This window comes from Liolophura sinensis, chromosome 1 (genome assembly GCF_032854445.1).
Source record: "Liolophura sinensis isolate JHLJ2023 chromosome 1, CUHK_Ljap_v2, whole genome shotgun sequence".
Lineage (NCBI taxonomy): Eukaryota > Metazoa > Mollusca > Polyplacophora > Chitonida > Chitonidae > Liolophura > Liolophura sinensis.
In genome coordinates, this window is record NC_088295.1 from 39,123,562 (window position 1) to 39,145,115 (window position 21,554).

The following is a 21,554-nucleotide window of genomic DNA, read 5'->3' on the forward strand; positions in this document are numbered from 1 at the left end:
TCATTTTCCACTGGATATGGAAAACCAACACTTATAAAATGCTTTTGATTCAAGCTTCTTCATTTTCACGGCCTGTTATCAAGTAATATAGCACTAGAATTTCTTTTCCTTTGGAACTGCAAAAGTAGTCTAACTTTGTATGTATATACGTATGTAAGCTTTGGGTTTTAGGTTGTACTTAATAACTTTTCAGTCATATGACAAGGAGTCATTATGTACACTGTATGTGTACATATACTTAGACTTCTTATGACAGGGTGAGTCTATGTCACCAAAAGGCTGCTACCACTGAAGACACCAGGCATGACATCCCACCCAGTCACATTATATAGACACCGGGTCAACTAGTCCTGTTTCCTTGCTCTAACCTCTCAGTACTGAGCATCAAATGAGGCAACAACAAGTATCATATTTTTTAAGTCTTGGTAAATTTATCAATCACACTGTGGAATTACAGAGCCAACATAATTTTGCTCCACTGTCTGATGAGAGTATACTAATAGCTGAAGTGCGTAGTTTATAGCTGATAGGTTCATATCGATACCAGCGAATGTCTTTGTGAGTGTGGCTGAGATATGGCAAAACACTCTCCAACATCTGGGTTGATCCGGCAAAGCTGACGGCATGTCGGGAAAATCTCCATGCTGCCTGACAAAGCTCCAGGTCTAAAGCTTTCTGCAAATAGACCACATAACACCATTATCTACAGCTTCAGCAAACATGGCCTATTACTATAAAGCATTCCAAAACTACTGTACACCAGATCCTAAGACCTGCAAACACATCAACCCCTGAAGAACTTCTTCACACAGCATGTAACCATGTAGGTTGAGAATATCAGGTAGTTTTTAACAACTCGTTAACAACTGGCTTTGATTCTTAACCATAGATGATTTTTGCCTCAGATTTGGCCACATGTATTCCTTTACAATTAAAAAAAAAACCATAAAATCCAATGTGACTTGGCACAATCTTTCTAGATTTTTTCCTGTGATGAATTTTTCAACTGACCATTTTATCGGTAAAAGGAAAATGGGGTGCCTGAGGTAACAATGCCTCCCTGCTCCCCCTACCACAAAACACAAACAACCCATCAGATACTGACAAAACCCAAGATTAACACTTATTTCTTTCAGAGTAGCTGAGCAAGAAATATCCATTAAGTACCATTACTTTTGACTTTGCAAATTATTTTAGCCACACAAAATACAAAGATAAATGAAGGTACCTCACTGTGACTGTCACGTCTTCTTTTCTTACTGGCTGGTTCATTGTGTCCTGGGTTTGTCACAAACAGTCCATACTTATTTAGGTACTCTGCTGCCAATCTAGAGAGTAGAACATCATTGAAATCAACATGATCCCTATGGCCTGTTACAGTCTGAGCTAGAACATCACTGAAATCAAAATGATCCCTATGTCCACTGTAATGGTCTGAGCTAGAACATCATTGAAATCAACACGATCCCTATGGCCTGTTACAGTCTGAGCTAGAACATCACTGAAATCAAAATGATCCCTATGTCCACTGTAACGGTCTGAGCTAGAACATCATTGAAATCAAAATGATCCCTATGGCCACTGTTACAGCCTGGATACAGTGTAACAATCAGATGAAAGATTAATTTTCAGTTTATAAATTTTTTTGCTTTTTCATTTGGAATGAAAATATTCATTGATTTCTTTGATTAATGCTTAAAACTGTACTCAAAAAATATTTGACTTATACAACAGTGGCCAGCATTATTTTTGGTGACTCCAGACAGAGACCTGGGGAAATGATGACCATTTACATGTTACTGACAGAGCTTCCCACATATGACCAGAAAGGAAGCAAGCATGAGCTAGACTTGACCTCATACAAAATGCATTGGTGAGAGAGCCATTGTGCTAGTATGCAGCTGGACTAATTACAGATAATATAAGTAAACCAATAAGATTCCACACTACAAAATTACACAATAAATTAAAATTAGACTCACAAAATACTTTTTTAGGAAAAAATCTTTGCAAATGATCTTGCTTAGGACAGGAAACTTTGTGAAAAAAGCTCCAGACTTGGGAGCAGTGGTGTTTAGAAAAAAAAAAGCCAACTTATTCAGTAACTTACTTTCAAGTCTGGGCAAATGCATAAGGCTTTGCTTATGGCAATACATAAATGAGGTTTGGGAATGTTGGTCTGCTCTATCAACAGTCTCTCTGCCCTGTAGACTATTTCTAAAATGATGCATCTAAAACTCCAGCATATGTCCTCTGTACAGTGGAAGTCTAGAAACAGCTCTGACAGGTAATTCAAAATGGCTTGTCTGTCAGCTGGGGACCATATCTAAGAAACAGATAAAAAATGTAATAAAATATTGAGTTGGTGTCCCAGGTTGATGGCATCCTTTTTCTGCATATTTACATGTACACAAAGGCATCAAATGCTTTAGAAGTTTTCTTAACCTCAATGCAAAATGCTACTTGAAACCTGAATTCTGTATTATCATCTAAAGTGCCTTTTTACAACTACAATACGGCAGGACTTTGTTTATTGCTCATATAAAACTTTTAATTATCACATTTATTACTTATTTTGTATCTGAATTGTATCTATTTCTTACCTGCTTTGCCATGAAGTTTTGAAGTTTGAGGGAACACTTGGCATTACGCTTACACAGCTGATCCAGTCCCCTTGTTATATGGACCGTGAAACTGCACTCCCCAGAGTCAAAACCAGTTTCCATCTTCACACAGCAATTACACACTCATTTTCTGGAAGTTCTGGAAATAAAGGATACACCTTAAATAATGCATTATTGGGATGGCCTAAACTGAATGACGAATCAAAGTGAATGACGAATGACAAGTCATATTCCTATAGCAACTTTGGATGTGGTGTAGTGTGAAATGGCAGTTGATATCATAACCATTCCATGTAATATCTATGTCATTCCATGTGATATCAGTACCATTCCATGTGATATCAGTGTCACTCCATATCCCTAGAACTGCTTTGATTGGTAGTATGTGGTGTTGTGTAAAATGACAGGTGACATCAGTGTCATTCCATATACTTAACTGTGTTTGGGCCCCTAAGTGTTATGTAGCGTGGAATGGTGATATCAGTGTCATTCCATGTGATGTTAGTGTCATTCCATGTGATATCAGCATTATTCCATGTGATATTAGTCATTCCATGTGATATCGGTGTTATTCCATGTCATATCAGAGTCATTTCATGTGATACCAGTGTCATTCCATGTGATATCAGTGCCATTCCATATCTCCATAGTAGCTTTGGATGCGAGGGTGTTGTGTATTGTGAAAGGAGTGACTGATCGGGCTTGGTAGGTTAGTAATCAACTGTTTTTCGAAATTTTACAATACTTCCCACTGGGAAGAAGGGGACCCAACCATGATTACAGAAAGTAGAAAAGACAAGTAGAAAAGAGCTTGGCGTAGTCATCCAGAGCTAACAATCTACAGAAACCACTAAAAAAAATGGAGAAAAACAATCACAATTTACCTTGCCACAATACAATCCATTATTTGATTTTCTAATTTTTCCTAACCTTATTACTTTTGAGCCAATTCGTTTACTTCGGGTGAAAATTCCAATCCATGTGTTTCCTAAATACTAATATACGTAAAGAGGTCCTATAAAGGCTCCAATTTTCGAGATGTCCAGGCATGCATACCATGTGAATATCATGACCAAGAGTCAAGGTCATTCCAGTTTCTCATTTCATTACTATAAATAAAGATAAATATCTGGTGAAAAGTGTCACTTCGACACATTAGGTCGACGTCACATACTGTAATCTTCCATTTGCTTGTTTCATAGACTTACCGAGTGGCGTGCTATCGGAACCACGTGTTGGTTTCATTCTTGTGGCAATAGGATTATCTCCCTTGGAAAAGTAAGCCTTCATTTGCAGAAAGTTGTCATATTTTTCTTTTCTTTCTTTCTTTTTCAGTTTTATTTACGATATCAAAGTACATTAAATTTTATAATCATTGCCAATTGTGAATACCATTTACAATTGCAATTTAGGACGTTAACAATCAAAAATGTAATAAAACGAAATGAAACCTATGCTGTTTTTTTTTTTTTTACATCTAAACTTCTCTGCCATTCATGCACTTCAGCGCATTCGTTGTGAACTATTTTATGTCTTTGAAACAAAACTTAAAACTTAAAAGGAATATTAAAGTGAGTTTGCTATAGACAGATAAAAAAATCTTCCAGAGCAACGTACGTGACAACACTCGGGACACAGGAGTTCGAATTTTTTGGGACAAATAGCTATCTGCATGTCACCTTTACGGCTAAAGATCATTGTGTTAGCATTTGAATGATTCAAGATGATTCAGATGCACGCACTTTCTTTGTACAAGGGGAGATAAATTTGTGCAACAAATCCTGATGAGTTGACAAACTAGTGAGAAAGTGAAACGCAGAGAAAGTGCCGGCCACCCTCCGCTTTTTCGGTGAATAAGTGTGGTGTTTACGCAAGCAGCCATTTATGGCACACAAGAAAGTAGTTACAGCTTTATTCTGTGGTCACTTTAGAAAACGTGTTGTAAACGAAACCGTCGTCTGCTGAAATCGACAGTGGCTTATAACACGTTGGGCCGAGAGAAAATGGCGGACACGCCTGACAACGGGAGTCAGGGACAAGATGAAGTCAACGACGTTATTCAAATTGTTAATGAAGACAATGGGTTTCACTGTGACATAAACGAAGAAGAAACACATGATCTCCCGAAGTCGTTGATCGTCACAAATGTTGCGGACGAAGTGTATGAAAGCGATGAAGTGAAAGTGAGTACGGCGTCTAAAATCTCGAAAAATGGACCCTGTGTGACCTTTTAATATTGCCTATTGCACTGATGTATTCATGCCCCCGAGATTTGAGGATCAGTGGAAGATTTTATGGGGAATTTAAATTTGAGGCTGCTGTCATGTGATCGAATGACGTCATTTTATTGAAGAACCAATGGATCTCAAAGGAGGGTCCCAGTGACTGTAATTCGGCGAGCTGAATGGTCTTCCTCCCTGTTTAACATTCTGACATTTACCTGGTCCATACAGATGGACTCAGTGTGCTATTTTAAAATTCTGACATTCATCACAACACTGAGTCCATCAACACCTCTCAAAAAACATGGCGCACATTTCAAACTCCCATCTCCTTCCCACTCATCGCAATCTAACTCACCTCCTCTGCTCATTTCTGTGTAATTTTATAGTGGAATCTCTAATACTATCCTCTTAATTCACTATCCTCACCTATGAAACTAATTAACTTGCTGACTGGTGGTCACATTGACTGCTAGAACTTCGGTACCAAGTCAGCAGCGGTCAGCAGCCAGTTAGAAGTGTCACTTGACCTACTTCTAGGTTTGAAATGTGACTTAGTTTTTGTATTGAAATTCTCAAAAAAACTATTACATTTCAATTGTCGTCTGCAAGAACAACTTCGAACTTCTTAATTCAATCCAAAAAGGCATAAAAAAGAAATTGTCTTTTTAGTGCAGGTAAGTTTGGGTGCCATGAGCACGGAACTCGTTGAGTCCGTCTCCATCGTGTTGGAGTGAGCAAATGTGCAGCCATTTGTTTGAGAGTCGCTGATGGACTCAGTGTTACAATGAATGTCAGAGTTTTAAAATAGCGCACTGCGTACATCTAGATGGACTAACATTTACCTCATCAGTCGACATTTAGCTGGCCTCCAATTCTTTTGTGTGTCTGACTCCAAACACACTGACCTGGGAAAAGGGCACATCAAAAGTTGAACTTAGATGGGAAGCCAGCTAGGACAACTAATTTTTTTTTCTCTCTGCTCATGCAGTAAAAATTTGATTAATGCTTTAATATTATACTTTGGATTTCCTACTGCATGCAACTTTGAACATCAAGGGGGAAATCAAATATTCGCTTCGCGTTGCGACTCGCCTCACAACACAAGACCTAGGGCAAAGTCATTTCAAAGAAGGGGATTCTCACAGGTGTTCATCCCACTTGTCAATAAAATTCATTAACATAGACGGCACGAGAATAGATTAACAACACAACATGGCCGCACTTATAATTGATTTGCTGCATACATACTTCACCCCTTGAGTTGAAGTGGGAAATTGGTCATTTTCAGAGGCTCGCACATTTGTTGACAAGAGAATGTGCGTAGCGGCAGATGGGGAAAAGGATGTTTATTTGTGTTTTGTTTGCTCTCTTTTTTCCAGCCTAATAGATGTGTAAAAGTTTAAATTAGGCATAAAAGAATACAGATAATGACTCTTTATCTGGTCATTGTTGTTCACTTTAGCCCAGTAAATGTGGGAGAGTTGAAATTTTAGAATTTGGATGCGTACGGCACCACGTTCTACAATTTCAACTTGTATAGTTTTCCACTAATAAAATAACTCCATGTCTTTTAGCAAAATGGACAGAAAAATATTATCAAACAAAGACATCAGCAGTAATGGCTTTAAGAGCAGTAATGGCTTTAAGTGTTTTTTCAGGACGTGGACTGAACAAAATTTCCAACGATTACTTCCTTTCAGCACTCTCAAGTATTTATGTCCGGTTTGGTATATTTTACATTTCAAAATTTATGTTTCACATTGAGGGGTCAAAATGACTCCAAAGTGTGCTAAAATGTGGATTTTTATGAATATTTCTGGTTGACAGGACATAGGTTATACGTTAGACACAGTACCAGGTTGATTAGAGCAACAGAGATAGGCTTTATCAGCCAAGTAGATTTGTGTTCATAATTGCATGTGTCACCAGTTAAATGTCTACCCACCGAGTGAATGTCAGAAGTAATAGCCTATATAAATATGGAGGTAGTACATTTATTGTTTTTGAAATGCATTGGCTAATGAAAGGATCAACCTTGTCTTTGTAACTGCTGATTTGATTAGTCCTCTACAGGTATCTGATAAGCGAGGAAAGGTAGAGGTTTCAGGAGATTTAGGCGCGATAAGGTGGGGGCTCTGGCAAACTACTGTGGCTAAAAGACTTGATTTTATGATACCTGCTAACGACGCAGTTGAGCCAACAAACATGACTGTGCAAGTTGTATTCCACATCCCAAATGCCATAAAATCATGCCTTTTGTATTGCAATGACTATAAAGAGTAAAGGAACATAACATAACCTTTGTTTTTTTCAGGGCATAATTTAATCAGTATCATTGTATGAAAATTGAGTGAAACAGAAATAAAGATATGTACATACATTTTACGACTAGGTTGTTTAGCAAAAATGCAAAATGGCATGAAAAAATTAGTGAGCTATTAATTTTCAATTTAAAGCTGCCACATCTTTATGTAATAGGAAGAGAGATAGGAGTATTTATGGTAGGTTGCTGTCATGTTGTACAGTGACGTCGATGCTTTTCACAGTGAACATTGAAGGAGAGGATCGTCAACCTTGTATTTACACAGGCCAAAGAGGTATTTAGACACGAGTTTTGCAGAAGTCAAGAGCTTTTCAGTTCACTTACAAGTCTGTGTAGCATATGGACCAAGAAAACCTTATCAGTGGAAGGCATTGCCTGAACACCCATGAATATGCCTCTCATAGTCTTGATCTCAAATTGTTAAACCAATATTCATTTGTTTTGACCTTTCTCTAAATCATGTGCAGGTTTCAGGATAGGATATAAAGAATGCACCCACCTGTACATTGGCGTGTGTTGGGTACTCATTAATTTAGTCTGTGTTACATATCTTTCAGTCCTGTGACAGCCACTCTGTTGAGAAGTAATTTTCTGAACTTCTATTTTTTGAAAGTGACTGATTATATGTGGTTGAAACTTAGTACATCATCACCGGGACAAGTTACGGGTTTAGTTCGTGTTTCAGGTCGTAACATACATGTTGTTATTATTCTGACAGCTAAGACAATAGGGACATATAATGTAGCAGGTGTGCTTTCAGAATGCTTATTTAATTCAAATATTGTAGTGGTTTACAGCTTGCTCTATTCTAGGGCCCACACCTTACAACAAGGTATTGGCCTTGCACTTGTCTTTATTTCCTCCACTCATCAAGGGAATCCTTAAAGCTGTACATGCTTTCCTTGTGGAGAATTGAGAGATGACTGTTCAATAAAAATAAATAAGTTTATCTGGGTCAGAACACTTGAAAATTCTATTTGTGTAAGGTTTTGTAAGCTAGTTTATATTTAAGATCTGTATAAGTATTCCAGCCATTAAAAGTATGTATTATGACATAGTGTTTTATAAATAATCAACATGTATTGGCTATTACAGGATATTTTATCATTCTGAATATACATGTACTTCTTTTGACAGGCAGAATTTGAAGCCACATTTAGACAGTACCATCCAGATGCCACTTTCAACTACCTCAAAAGTTTTCGACGAGCACGGGTGAATTACACATCAGCTGCCGTGGCAACGAGGGCAAGAATCCATTTTAATGAAAATCAAATTTGTGGAAAAACTGTCAAGTGCTATTTTGTACAGGTAGGATGGATTGTCATCATTTAAAGTTTTGATGTTGATCAGTTTCGATGTTGATACATGCATGTATAAATACCCTACTTCCTCAACCTTTTTGTATAGAAAGAGCAACATTCAGTGCATTTTATGCAGATTTATAATTTGATCACAAAGACAAAGCTACATTGGTTGGATTGGCCAATTTCAGGGCTTCACAAAAAGTATCATTTTATTATTCAACACAGAGTAATGCCTTCAGAATATGCTTGAATAAATACCTTGCAAACCTTTGAAAAGGTGGAAGACTTACAGTATTGTGACTTGATAGAGACTCAGTCATTAAGACTGTAGAAACTAAACAGGTTTACTAATTCGCATTACAATCTAACAATATGACCTTATCATTGAACAGGCATTACATACTTATGAAGTATTTTAGTTTGCTCTTTGAAGTTTTAATTTCTCCAGAACATTTAATTTATATGATGTAATTTGTTCTTTGGTGAAATGAAAGATTCTTTACTGGGACCACTTTCACAAAACATTGGAAATCACTTATTGATAACTTTTCTCAAAAATGACGTCGCTTTATGGCAATGTCTTTTACGAAAAAAGTTAAGAGAAATATGACTTATGAAGTTTTTGAAAGTGGCCCCAGATTCTTAACTATTCAAGGTCAAGCACCACGCCTTTGTTATTTTCTATTTTGCCCTAGAACTATTACGGTTGAGGTAAAAAGAAGGTTTTTCATGGTTGATTATAAATGGCGTCTGTACACAGATGTATTGCAAGCTAAACTTTGGGGAGTGAATGGGGTACAATGTAATAGAAATTTCAACCTTGGTAAGTTTAGTTACCGTGTTAAAAGTTAAGTTTCAAAGAAAGAATTTCAAAGAATTATGAATTAATTTAAGCTTAGTTGCAGTAAAATAAATGTGGCATGGTTATATTGCCAGTAATGTGAATTGTTTTATTCATGGGCTAAGTAGTATTGTGATGGTCCTGTCTGTCTCTTGCCCGTCTGTCTGTTTATCGCACATCTTTATGAGTGCCATATGTTTGAACCTGCTAACGGGAAAGTCATGAGCTTTAACTGCATCAGATGATTATTGGGTCTCGTGCATGTCTATCCTTGCATTAATTTGCATATAAAACAGCTTAGTATGCACAACTATCAACATTTTGTTCACCACTGTATCGCTATTAAAACATATTAACCTATCAACCTATTAAAAGAAATTTCATGATGTTTTGTAGAAGTGATAATTGTGATTCTTACTTGTGCCGTTTGACCTTTTTACCTTAATTTCAAATACATAACTGGACACTTATCTGTTGTCAATTCATACTTCTACCTCATGAGTCTTGAGTGTTGATATTTGTGTTTAAAATCAGCATAAAATCATGTTTAACGTATTTGTGTGTGTATCTTTAACCAGCTAATACTTGGGCAAAATTAAGCTGGTTTAAATGCGAAAGTGGCTTTGAGCCATTTTGACATCGCCCACGTGGCAAAGCAGGGGCAATTAATCTGGTTTATTTGCCCCTTCTAGCAACGTGGCTTTAAGCTAGTGTATTTCTCCTGTGTGAACGATAACTGGGTCAAATCACCTGAATAGATATTTTTGGATTGATGTTATTACTAAACTGGCTTAAATCTGACAGTGTCAATGGATAAATTCCTTAAAATCAGCTTGACTTCATTGCCACGGGAAGGCAAGCATTTTTATAACTGGCACAATCAAGATCAAATCTAAACCGGTGTAGCCAGTATTAGCCAGCGCCTAAATTGTTACCATGTGAAAAAGGTATAACTTTAATACCAAATAGTTTACCCTATGTACATTAGGTCATCAAAGAATAAATCACTGATTTTGTGTTTTGGAAACATTAAAATGAGTGTAGCCAGTATTAGGTAATTGGGGAGTTCAGAGCTGCGAAATCTTGCAGCTTAAATTTAAAAGTAGACCTACGTGCGAAAGTGTAATGCAATCTTTGTTGATATTAATTTACCAATAACCCGTATATTGTTGTGTTCCAGACACCTCTTTCCTCTATGAACGTCTTATTTTCATAAACGTTCAGCTCTTCAGTTTTCTCCATTGTTTGCCGGCCTCTGTGGCTCAGTTGGTTAGCGCGCTAGCGCAGCGTAATGACCCAGGAGCCTCTCACCAACACGGTCACTGTGAGTTCAAGTCCAGCTCATGCTGGCTTCCTCTCCAGCCATACGTGGGAAGGTCTCTCAGCAATATGCGGATGGTCGTGGGTTTCCACCAGGCTCTGCCAGGTTTCCACCTACCATAAGGCTGGCCGCCTTCATATAAGTGAAATATTCTTGAGTACAGCGTAAAACACCAATCAAATAAATAAATAAATTCTCCATTGTTTGTCTACTCTAAATTGCTTTTCATGAAGTCTTTTTCAAACGGCCGTGCCTTGATAAGTATGACTTATTTAACATTGTTGACTGGTCAAATGATCAGTTGGCTTTTTGTTACCTTCAGTGATCAAAGGGTTTGAACTTGAAACTCCCCTATTCAAAAGTTCTGCCTAGATCAGAATACATACAGATACCGGTACATGTACATGTAAACTTCTTTGACACTGAGGCTTTATTGCTATACATGATTCATGTGTGTAGGACTGTTTTGATACTCTTTATTGCTACATATGATATATATGTTGATGTACATACATCTGTATGTTTTACTGTTAATGGAAGCAGATCTCCACAGTTTTGTGCTTGCTTGTTTATATGTGCGATAAAGTAGGAATAATTGTTTCTGAGTATAACTGTCTAGGTATACCAGAATAGATCCGTGGGCGTGTTAATTGTCATGGCTGTGCCACACATGCAATTTCTTCCCACAAAAATTCCTGTTTACTTCTGTTTATCTTCAAATCAATTGTGTTATCCTTGGCATCCATTGTTCACTTTTGTAAACAAGTGACATAAGTTTACTGTGACATGTTGTTTGTGCTTCATGTATAATGACCTGGCAGCGCTGTTTTTTTGTGAACTTCACAACCTTAATTTACTTATTTCAAGCTGCCATTTCATATTTGCCTTAAATGGAAGCCATACAAGCGGATCCCAGGTTTAATAAGGCAGTGGCCGAGTTAAGGTCTTGTGTCTCGTTACTGGTTACTTAAAGATAAAGAGTGGGCTTAATTTATGACATTAAATGGGCTGCCACTTTCTACCAAAAACCGAAAAAGGGTTTTTGCTTTAAAAAAAAGCTCCTTAAAACCCAAGCTAATGAATGTTCAGAGATTAGGTTAAGCTGTGAAAAAGAACCCCTAGATACATTTTAATGGGTGCAGAGTTTGGTATAACTACGCTGATGACTTTATAAACAGTTTTTACATGTAATATGGAAGAGAGTAACTACTTCATTCATGTAAATGGTTTGTTAGAAGATGAGGTCTCACTGCAGGGTTCGATTTGAGACCGGAATCTGGAAGCCGGAAATCACCGAAATATTTTCGTCAATAAAAGTTCGGAATTGTATTTGGATTCATTCAGAGGGGGAAAAAATCTGACGTACAACTGGACATATTAGTAACTCAGTTTAACGGTTGTTTGTTGTTACAATTACATATAGCTTCAGATTGACAAATGATCAAGTTTGATTTTTAATTTTCAGTGCTGCTCAATCTCATTCTTTAAATGATCTGATTTCACATTTGACCGAAGAGTTCAAGTTACCCAGTTTCAAAGTATAGTTCTCATTTATTTTAGGGTTAAACCCTAAAGTAAATGTAGGTCTAGATTCAAATGTTAGGGTATTGCGGGAACCTAAAATTAGATTCCCATGATTTTGCCTTGAGATGAAGTTACATGATTGAGGCAAAATTTCGCATATTTATAGAACTAAAACGTAGTCTCTTCGTAAGTTACAGTATTACTGTGTGGCATGATTTGCACCAGTTCATAAGGTCATTGAAGGACAAATTTAATGCACACATGCAATTTGTGATTAAAACGAATTTGACTTTAAACATAAAAAGTTAAACATAAGTTCATAGAAAATATTTTCTGATCTGTCTAATGGAATGTTCATTGTCAAAGTAATTACTGTAAATGACATAACATTTTGGATGAAAAGGAACATTTTTGGAGGAAAATAGATGTTATCAGATATTTACTACTTTCGTTGTTGAAACTTAACATTTTCCCACAATCATATCATCCTACTGTCCAAACAAACATCAAAAAAAACTTCTAATAGGAAAAGAACTCTCAGAAACTGGAAAAATGAGCAACTCAGCCTTGGACAAAATTTTCGGAAATTTAGTGTGTGATAGATTAACAAAATTATATGAAGCATCCATTAACACATGGTACTAGGGTAGTCAAGTGTTGCACAGCACTATAGTATAAATCATGTTAGTGAGGTGCTGTTGCAACAGACACTTGGCAGAGATCATTACTCTTAATCTTGTGAACTTTATTTATCAGTGTGACTGCGATCAGACTATCGTGCCAGAAATGTTTATGCATGATAAGCTACAATGTAGCTCAGTTGCCTAAAGCCTTGCAGTCCCGTGGCCGATTAGGCTTTGATGAGTGAGGTCACGTGCTCAAATCTAGGCATCGCTGGTAAAGGTGTTGGGGGGGGGGGGGGGGGGGCTACTTGCCTTTAGTAAGTCGTCACAGTGAAGCAGCACTAGATAAAAGAGCGATGGAATTCGTCCTGCAACAAGGAGGCACATTACATATTAACTCTAAGGACTTCTTCGTTGTCATACGTCTGAAAATTTGTTGAGTACGACGTTAACCCCCAAGCACTCACTCAACTCACTCAGAAGTGTAAAGGAGGTTCAAATGTCTGATAAATACATGTGTCTGGCATAGGTCGATGTTTTTCATTGCCATTGAAGTGAAATATTCTGGAGTACAGCATTAAACCCCAGTCAGATAAATAAATATGCACGGATTTGAACAGTACTTGTACATCTTCATTTAAATGCAAAGAAAACACTAAAATGAAGTACTTGTATATATATATCACTAATCAGGTGAAAGAACATCAGGCAGTGTATGGGAAAGAAGATTGATTGATTGATTTATTAATTGAATTTTTTTTTGTTTACTAAATTGTTTATGCTGAGTGAAATGCTTTTGAAACATGAGATTTTGCAGTGCTCAGATGAGGCTGATATGTTTTATGTTTGACTTTGTTCATAAACATACATGTATGCATGTATGTACGCATCTGCATAAACAATATATTGCGCAATGCCAAGTTCCAATGATTGAATGTGTAAATCACTACAATGAATGAGACCAAGATTGGTAATGTAAGCATTTAAATTCTTTTTCTCATGAGAGAGATCTATTCAGTATGTCTAAAAGAAAGGCTTGCAGTGGGACTGAAAGCATGCATGGATAGACTTGTAATATACACAATATCACAAATAGGGAATTTTGTTTGGAATTAGACAGCATTATTTGATTCTCTGCCTCCATGCAACAGCCACAGGTTTTCGTTTATAATTTTGTTTTTAATACTCCTCAGGAGTACAGTATAACTTTTCAGAAGAGTTTTGAGTATATTTAAGTCTTTGAATCTTCAAGATGAGGATAATTTTATGATTTTTATGACTTATACAAAGGTGAACTATATAAATTTCTTGTAGTGATAAAAGTGTATTTTGCACAGTTTATAGATATCATTTTTGTATTAACATTTTTGATATTTTACATGTCACCCAGGCGCCATGAAGTGAAAAAGGGAGACATTTGTTTCATGACATTTCAGTCCTGAGCTCAGTGATATCATGTCACAAAACATTTAGTGGAAAATTTTACATTTCTTCATCATGCAACATTAAGACACAGCTTTGAAATCTCTGCAGGTCAACTGCAATGGCCCTAAGCATGTCGTTTTTTAATCTGAAATGCAATGACATCTGGGGAATAAGTGAAGAGAACGGCAGTATGAAATATATCATTTTTTGCCATTTTCTGTTTGTTAGGATAGACTTCAACACCTTTGTCTTGGTGTGTGTTGTGTAACCCGATACTGCTAATCCTTGTTTACTCAGGTATTCTCGGGCTACACAATAAACACCAAGACAACAACACCAAGACAGGGATATTTAACCCTTAAACACTGCTCCTGGAAATCGTTCTTTTCTTGTTACATGTATAGGTCAATCAAGCATCTTTCAGGTCAATCCAGCATCTTTCCCATTTTTTGTTTAAAATCCATCTAATGTTAAAAATGCAACAAAAATGCAACATATATTACTGCAAAGCCCCCAGTCTATCACAGATGTGAGCCTCTATTGATAGTATTTATCTTAAAGCATTCAGGAGAGCTCTGTCATATTTGGGAAATTTGCTATGGTTGACGTGGTGGTATTGTCACATGACGTCACATAAGTGCGTAAGACACAACCATGGTTATGTAAATTCAATCAACTCAGATTATGCAGTTGATGCTGAATACAGTGTACGTCATGTAAATGTACTTCTGCTTTCCTAAACAACATCACATTATTATAAGATGTACCAAAGCTACCAGTTTAGTGCAACACTAATCGTGAACTTTATCATGTTTTGATTACATATCAGTTTGAAGTACATTTTCATAACAGCGATAAATTTGGATGGTGTGTTATCCCATCCTGATACCAATCCCTGCTTGTTGTCTTACATTAATTCTTGACCAAGCCATGTTCAAAGGTTGCCAGTAGGAAGCATTACATGTCATAGCTAAAGTCAGAGTTAGGTGTTGTTGCTGTGGCATGAACCATGCCATATCAGCGCTAAGCCACACGTTGGCATGTTTAAACATAATTACAAGAATCAGAATAGAAAATACGTCACCCAGGAAGAAGTATTGCTGAACTGTTAGAATAATTACATTCAGCCTTCACAAAAGTCTACATCATAACAAACAGTTATTGAGGAAATCATACACCTACAAAGTGTCTATATACATACTTTATATATAATAACTTAAGATGAAAGTTTATGTACATGTACATGTACAAGTTTGCTGACCAAACAAATTATAAACCCAACACACCCAAATATACACTAGAGTACTGTGGTGTTATGATGTATGGGACTGTCTTTGTTTTATTAGTCCAACTATAGCTTTACACCTCGTCTGTCTGTCTGTCTGTCTGCTACAAATCAGTTTTACACACTTTATTCAATATGATTCATCATATTCTCAAAAATCTCCTTGGGTTGTCTTGAACAAACTCTGACTACTTGAACAGGAAAAAAACACCTTTTTTATATCTCATGAAGTAAATATGCTTTATTTAGGGTGGACAAATTTTCCCCAAAACGTCTACATGCGTGCAAAAAAAAAAACCCAGGGAGAAGTCATGTGTATTTACCTGGCCTTCTCTTTTCCAGAGGCAAAGAGAAATTTTTCAGCAGTTATTTTCTATTATTCGTTACCACAAGACCTAGCAGGTGCTGTTTTTTGGTGGATGTTTTAATTGTGTTTGTCCCCAGCTGTCTTTTATTCTGATTTCAAGAGACATCAGGTAATGTAGCTCTGTATGTAAAGATTCAAAGCAGTGACAAAGATAACCCTCGCTGAACACCTCTTACCTCTTGCCGTGGAGATTGGTGTGAAGCCTAAGATTATAGTGATGACGCATTCCGGCTCATTAGTAACACTATAACAAATTGACGTTGGAAGAGCAGTGGCAAGTAGTCAACCTTAGCTGTAACAACACTTGCCAATTATCACGTGGACAACCCGGTGGAGCAGGAAATGAGTAGGCGATACTCATGCATCACTTTAATCTAGGGCCTTATTGACTATTTCAGAAAACTCTCATGCGTGCTTTGATGTATTTACCAGAAATAGAATGCTTGTATAAGTCGTGCTGACGTCCTTTCATAACTGATGACATGCATGCATAGTCCTCCAATCCGACTATGTATCTGTAGGTATATTTATAAGGGAAGTCCCACAAGTAATGTAGCATTTGTCAGATTTCTTCAGTCTCCATTGGTGTCTCAATAAGCTACCATTATCTATTGAGTCCAGAGTTATAGCCTGTCGTAGAACTTGAGTCTCTATATCACATCGGAGTGATTGTTATACAAGGTGTTGTATCAGTGATCACTTGTGAAGCCTGCATAATTATGGTAAGTTCTGTCTCTGCATATTTGTACAAGCGGGGAAATCAGGTTTTTACATGTTTAGCTGGAAATTCATGCTTATATTACTGATGGAGAAATTGCTCTCAAAAGTTGAAATTTACATTGTGGCCTGACTTTTTTTGTTAGAATTTTCATATTCTACACTTTTACTGTGGGGCTCATTTTGTATATTTATTAGTTTGTTTATCGAATGCAATTACATGTATGTAAATATGCACGCTCTGAATTCCAATGAGATACGTGCAGACCTGTTTATGTCTTCACAGCAGTCAGGCTATATGAAGGTTGTTATTTTGCCCAAACTATAAAATTGAATTCCATAGAGTGTATTATTAAGCCTGTCAATTAAGGTTCTGCCAACCATCATTGGTTCTTAAAGATCTGTACTGCATATCTGATTACATTGAATAATGCTGAATGTTTCATGGGTGTCTGACCATACTGTAGTCTACATGTATAGTGGGGTGTCATGAGACTACCCTGCAGAGCTAATACAATCACCACATGTTATGTGACTTTATTAGGGCAGGTGTGACACACATGACTTGAGCCTTTATTGTAAGTGAAATAAACAGGTTACTTATCGCTGATATTAGTGTCACAAAGTCATGTTTATTGACATTAGTGATTTGGATTAATTTACAGCTGTATAGAGGAACCAATCCTGTCAGTTCAAACTTTGTGGTGAGGAACTTGTGATATACATGTGTACTGATAAGGATATGTACATGAAGTATTCAGTGTCCAGTGGTTAGCTGTGACATAATGTATAAGATCTTTTAACCCGAAAGTCACTAGAAGAGCTAAGGAAGGATAGTTTTGCCCTGCATATGATCTCAATGGGGAGTAAGGTTGGTAATCATATCCGGGGACAGTTTAATAGCAAATGTATGTTTTCAGTTTTGAACACCATAGCCTATTGTATAGTCCATTACAATGTCTTCAAAGCAGCTATATCTGCAGTGTTCATGTGTGTAACTCGTAGGGCTAATTGGCCTAAGAATGTTGAATATGTGTATATAAATACGTTCCCCAGCAGCTCATCAAATGTAAGTGCAACGTAGGTACCTGTATATATACATGTAAGGGGATAACGTTGTATGGATGGTTATTGATTTATTTTATTGGTCCTCAAGTGACGCAGATGTGAATCTAAATGACTATGACGACAAGCTAGGTGTAAATACAGACCCCCCACCCCTCCTCTCCTGTTATTTTTCCAATAGTTGTTTTGACAACATTTACAATTTTAGAGTTGATGAAGACTTAATATCTTTTAAGGCCATTTATACTCTTTAAAAAGAAAGCTTATTTGTATGGTTTACAGGTTGCAGAAGAGTTTTCAGTTTTCATTATTATTATTTGAGCTAGATTTTGTTTTACTTTCTCATCTTCTGTGGCAAGATTAAATTATGAATTCTGAAGGTAAAATGATATTGGTGGTGACAAGAAATGAGTATAATTCATCCCAAATCATCAACTCTTGGTATGGTGGTATGCTGGAACACTAATGGGTTTGTGTTGTTTTTGTTGTTACAGCCTAAATCTGAGCAGATGTCTAACACAGGCCCTAACCTGATGCCCCCTGCCCCAGAGAAACAGTTCCTCATATCCCCTCCTGCTTCCCCTCCTGTGGGCTGGGAACCTGTGCCCGAGGCCTCACCTATAGTCAACTACGATCTCATAGCGGCTCTCTCCAAACTCACTCCAGGTAAGGGTTACCAGATTTCATTGCATTTTCATTATTACAGTCTATGTTGTAGCCACCATCTGAATACATATCTCTGTATATGACTAAGCATTTTGACCATGAGTCTTGGACAAGTTACTCACTTTACCTGATTCTGTTTGTTTTAAAAAGCTTTCTTTGGAAAGAGAAAATTTGAGTTTCAGCATCAAAACTAAGTAATATTTTATTTATTTGCCTGTAAAAATGCAGACTAAAGTCTAATCTTTGTGTATTTAATCCAAAATGGCTAGAAATTTAACCATAAAGATATTTTCTTGAGCCTTTTAATGTTTTAATATTTCTGTTTCAAATTGAAACAACTATGTTTTAATAATACACAATAATTCTTGAGCATGTTAAGCATATTTTAGAATTGGCTACTTTTGTTGTCAGTTACCTTGATCGTTTCTCACCTTTTGTTGTTTATTGTGTTGTTGATGACAGGTGAGACGCATGAGCTTCACCCCCAATCCAGCAATCAGCCAGGTATTGTAGTTCACCTGTGTGAGGAGCAAGACCCCTCAGTCTGTCCCCGACCCACAATTGTGCAGACACGCTGTCCAGACAGATCATGAGGGAGGACCCAAATGTCTCCCAACACTACAGATAGGGCATAATGATGACTGCTACTCAACCAGCTGCCCATATCATCTCGGTTAGAAGTTTTGTCTTCTTTAACAGATTCGCAGCGTGGAATTTGTTGATTCTGAAAGATGATTAAGGTAGAATAGTTTTTCTGGATGATCAACACTACAGCGTGGTTTTCCCTTGACCTTGGGCATCTCAGCTCGGTTTTCCATGATTTTCTCTGTGATGAGGTGTTCAGCCTGGTTTTCCGCGTAGCTTCTGGAACTGAATTTTCCAGATGGTGAATAATTCTGCTTGCGTGTTAAGGGTTATCATGGTTGTGAACAGTTCAGTTTGGTTTCCAATGGGTTTTCAGGCGGTGAACAGCTCAGCTTGGTTTCCCATGGGTTATCAGGCAGTGAACAGTTCAGTTTGGATTTTTATAGTTCTCTTAGGCTATGAACAGTTAGCTTGGTTTTTACTTACCAAACAAGTCAGCTTGTTTTTCAATGGTATTCAAAGTTATGAAAATTCAACTTGTTTATCCATTGTTTTTCAAGTGATGAATTGTTTGGTTTGATTTTCCATGGTTCTGTTATGGAGTACGTACATATACATGTTGAGTGTACCACTGAGGACAAGTACAGTAGTCCGTTTGGCACATTTGTGAATGACATTTGGTGCTGTTTGTGGTGAAATACTGACCACAGTTAAGTTCATTACTCTTGTCTTTAGGTGTGGCCTACAAGGTTTCTTTGTAACAGTTTAATGGTGTATGAGAACAGCAAAGTTTAAGTCTGGATGCTCTTTTTTAGTTTTCTCTGTCTCATTTTATTTCATTTCATTTGTATTGTAGTCTGAATTTCTTTCAGTATCTTCCTGTTAAAATCCTCTGTTAAATTTTATTTGGCAGAACGAATTATTGGTCTTACTTTTTATTGTTCTTTCCGATTTCAAGTATCAAGTTTAATTATCTCACAGGTAGTTGTCTCCTTTTCTGTTAGCATGGGATAAAATAGGATACTTGCCTTTTTTGATTTATACTGGAGCTAACTTTGTATGATACTTGTACATCATTGTAACATGTGTCTCATATGCAAGATACAATTGTCTCAAATGCATTTGTTTCACCCAGAAATTGACAGTTCATTTCACTCATTGTTTGTCTGTTATAGACTGGGTGCATTTATTCTCAAACCCAGATGTGTGATCATATTACATGCAAGCACCTTTGCATATTGTATATTCATGTACATATACTTATGTTTTGCATTACTGTATCAAGTGATGTACAGTGTACTCACTACATTGTGTCATTGCAGCGCTTTGTTCATGGATGCTAAATATCATTTTCTGCAATTAATTGGATGATTTTGTTAACATTCAAAATCTGTTTAGAAGTGATATCTCCGCTTTTGATATCTTTAAGTTGATAGTGAAGGAACTGTACTGTTTAGTACTTCTGATACAGGCGTGAAGGAGTTTTACAAGCTCCCCATTGACTTTGTGGTTGAGAAGTTTCGTTCATTGATGTATAGTCATGTACTGATGAATCTGTAGTTAGCAATGTAACCTGACAATCTAATTTGACTCCCTTAATATTTACTTAATTACTTATGAGCTATTTATTTTTTCATGCTATTTTGCTAATCAGCATTATATTCCTTGTCTCAGAGACAATAAAAATCGAATCTTTCAAATAAGATTTTTGATTTGTCTGTCTGTGTATGGGGTGAAATGCAATGATTTTTGTTTGTATGGTAACTGTAATGTAGCTGTTTTCATGAAGATTGAGTTCTTTTTTCCACATATGAATGTGTGTACATATGTTCCTACTCTCAAAAGGTTTTATACAATGCCAATAAACTTGTCTCCTGAGATTTTATTACAAGACTATTATTATATTAAACATGTCAGAAATCACCTTCTTTTGAAGTGGATATAGAAAGAAAAATCTGTTTTGTTGTTTATTTTTTTGATGAGCAGCAATCTTATTAAACTCCCCATGATGTGTAGTTACATCACCTATTACTAATGTGTCTACTCTACTTGAGGTGAGGGCATATTCCTTCACATAAAATATTCTAAATAATGATAAAGGTTCTAGGAAATTTTGTACAAAAACAGTGTTTTACATCCTAAATAGGGGGAAGCAGAAGACATTCTGCAATTTTATAATAAAGTACAAAAACTCCAGTTAAATCACAGTCTTAATCAGAGGTAATACACTTAGGCCGTAGGCTAACACGTTTCACTTAAGTGGTATTTACTTGTGAAGATGTATGCCCTTAAGCAGAGAGTGTTGAGTCCTCAGGTTTTCTGCATTTACAATCCTTCAGTAATTGTCCACAGAGAAAAAAGTCTATAGGCACCGCAGTCCGCATGAACTAAGTCTGTTAATGGGTCAGGTACATATAATTCTCACTTTCCACTTTGGCTTTGCCTTACACTTACACCTTTCATAAATGTGAAGCAACAAAGACAGCAAAAACAAACAACTTACAACAAAAAACACAACTTACTTCAGGAAACAGGCTGGTTTTGCCTAAATCTCTGTTTATATAAGATTTACCAAATAATGTTTGTTGATCTCATTGAGCATGACCATCACACCATGTTAGAATTCCATGTGGTGATCCCTTCCTGACTACACAGC

At 36.7% G+C, this 21,554-nt stretch overlaps 2 protein-coding genes across 2 annotated transcripts in view; one reads left to right on the top strand and one right to left on the bottom strand.

Moving 5' to 3' along the window:
* The window catches only part of LOC135482159 (midasin-like), a 106,273-nt gene extending 104,455 nt beyond the window's left edge, over positions 1 to 1,818 (bottom strand). Inside the window, 3 exon segments of the mRNA XM_064762018.1 lie at positions 545 to 675; positions 1,229 to 1,328; positions 1,805 to 1,818. Coding sequence (XP_064618088.1) covers positions 545 to 675; positions 1,229 to 1,328; positions 1,805 to 1,818 — 245 coding nt within the window.
* A 2,564-nt stretch (positions 1,819 to 4,382) lies between these two features.
* On the top strand, positions 4,383 to 21,061 carry LOC135468233 (calcipressin-2-like). Its single transcript, XM_064746370.1, has 4 exons — positions 4,383 to 4,807; positions 8,310 to 8,483; positions 18,142 to 18,313; positions 18,776 to 21,061. Exons 1-4 carry the CDS (start codon positions 4,628 to 4,630, stop codon positions 18,904 to 18,906), a joined length of 657 nt encoding a protein of 218 aa, XP_064602440.1. The 5' UTR covers positions 4,383 to 4,627; the 3' UTR covers positions 18,907 to 21,061.
* The last annotated feature ends 493 nt before the right edge of the window (positions 21,062 to 21,554 follow it).

Excerpts from the sequence above, each read along its gene's own strand:
- LOC135468233 (XM_064746370.1), top strand. The coding sequence starts at position 4,628 with ATGGCGGACACGCCTGACAACGGGAGTCAGGGACAAGATGAAGTCAAC. Across the intron at positions 4,808-8,309 it reads ATGAAAGCGATGAAGTGAAA|GCAGAATTTGAAGCCACATT; the intron begins GTGAGTACGGCG and ends TTCTTTTGACAG. Across the intron at positions 8,484-18,141 it reads TCAAGTGCTATTTTGTACAG|CCTAAATCTGAGCAGATGTC; the intron begins GTAGGATGGATT and ends TTGTTGTTACAG.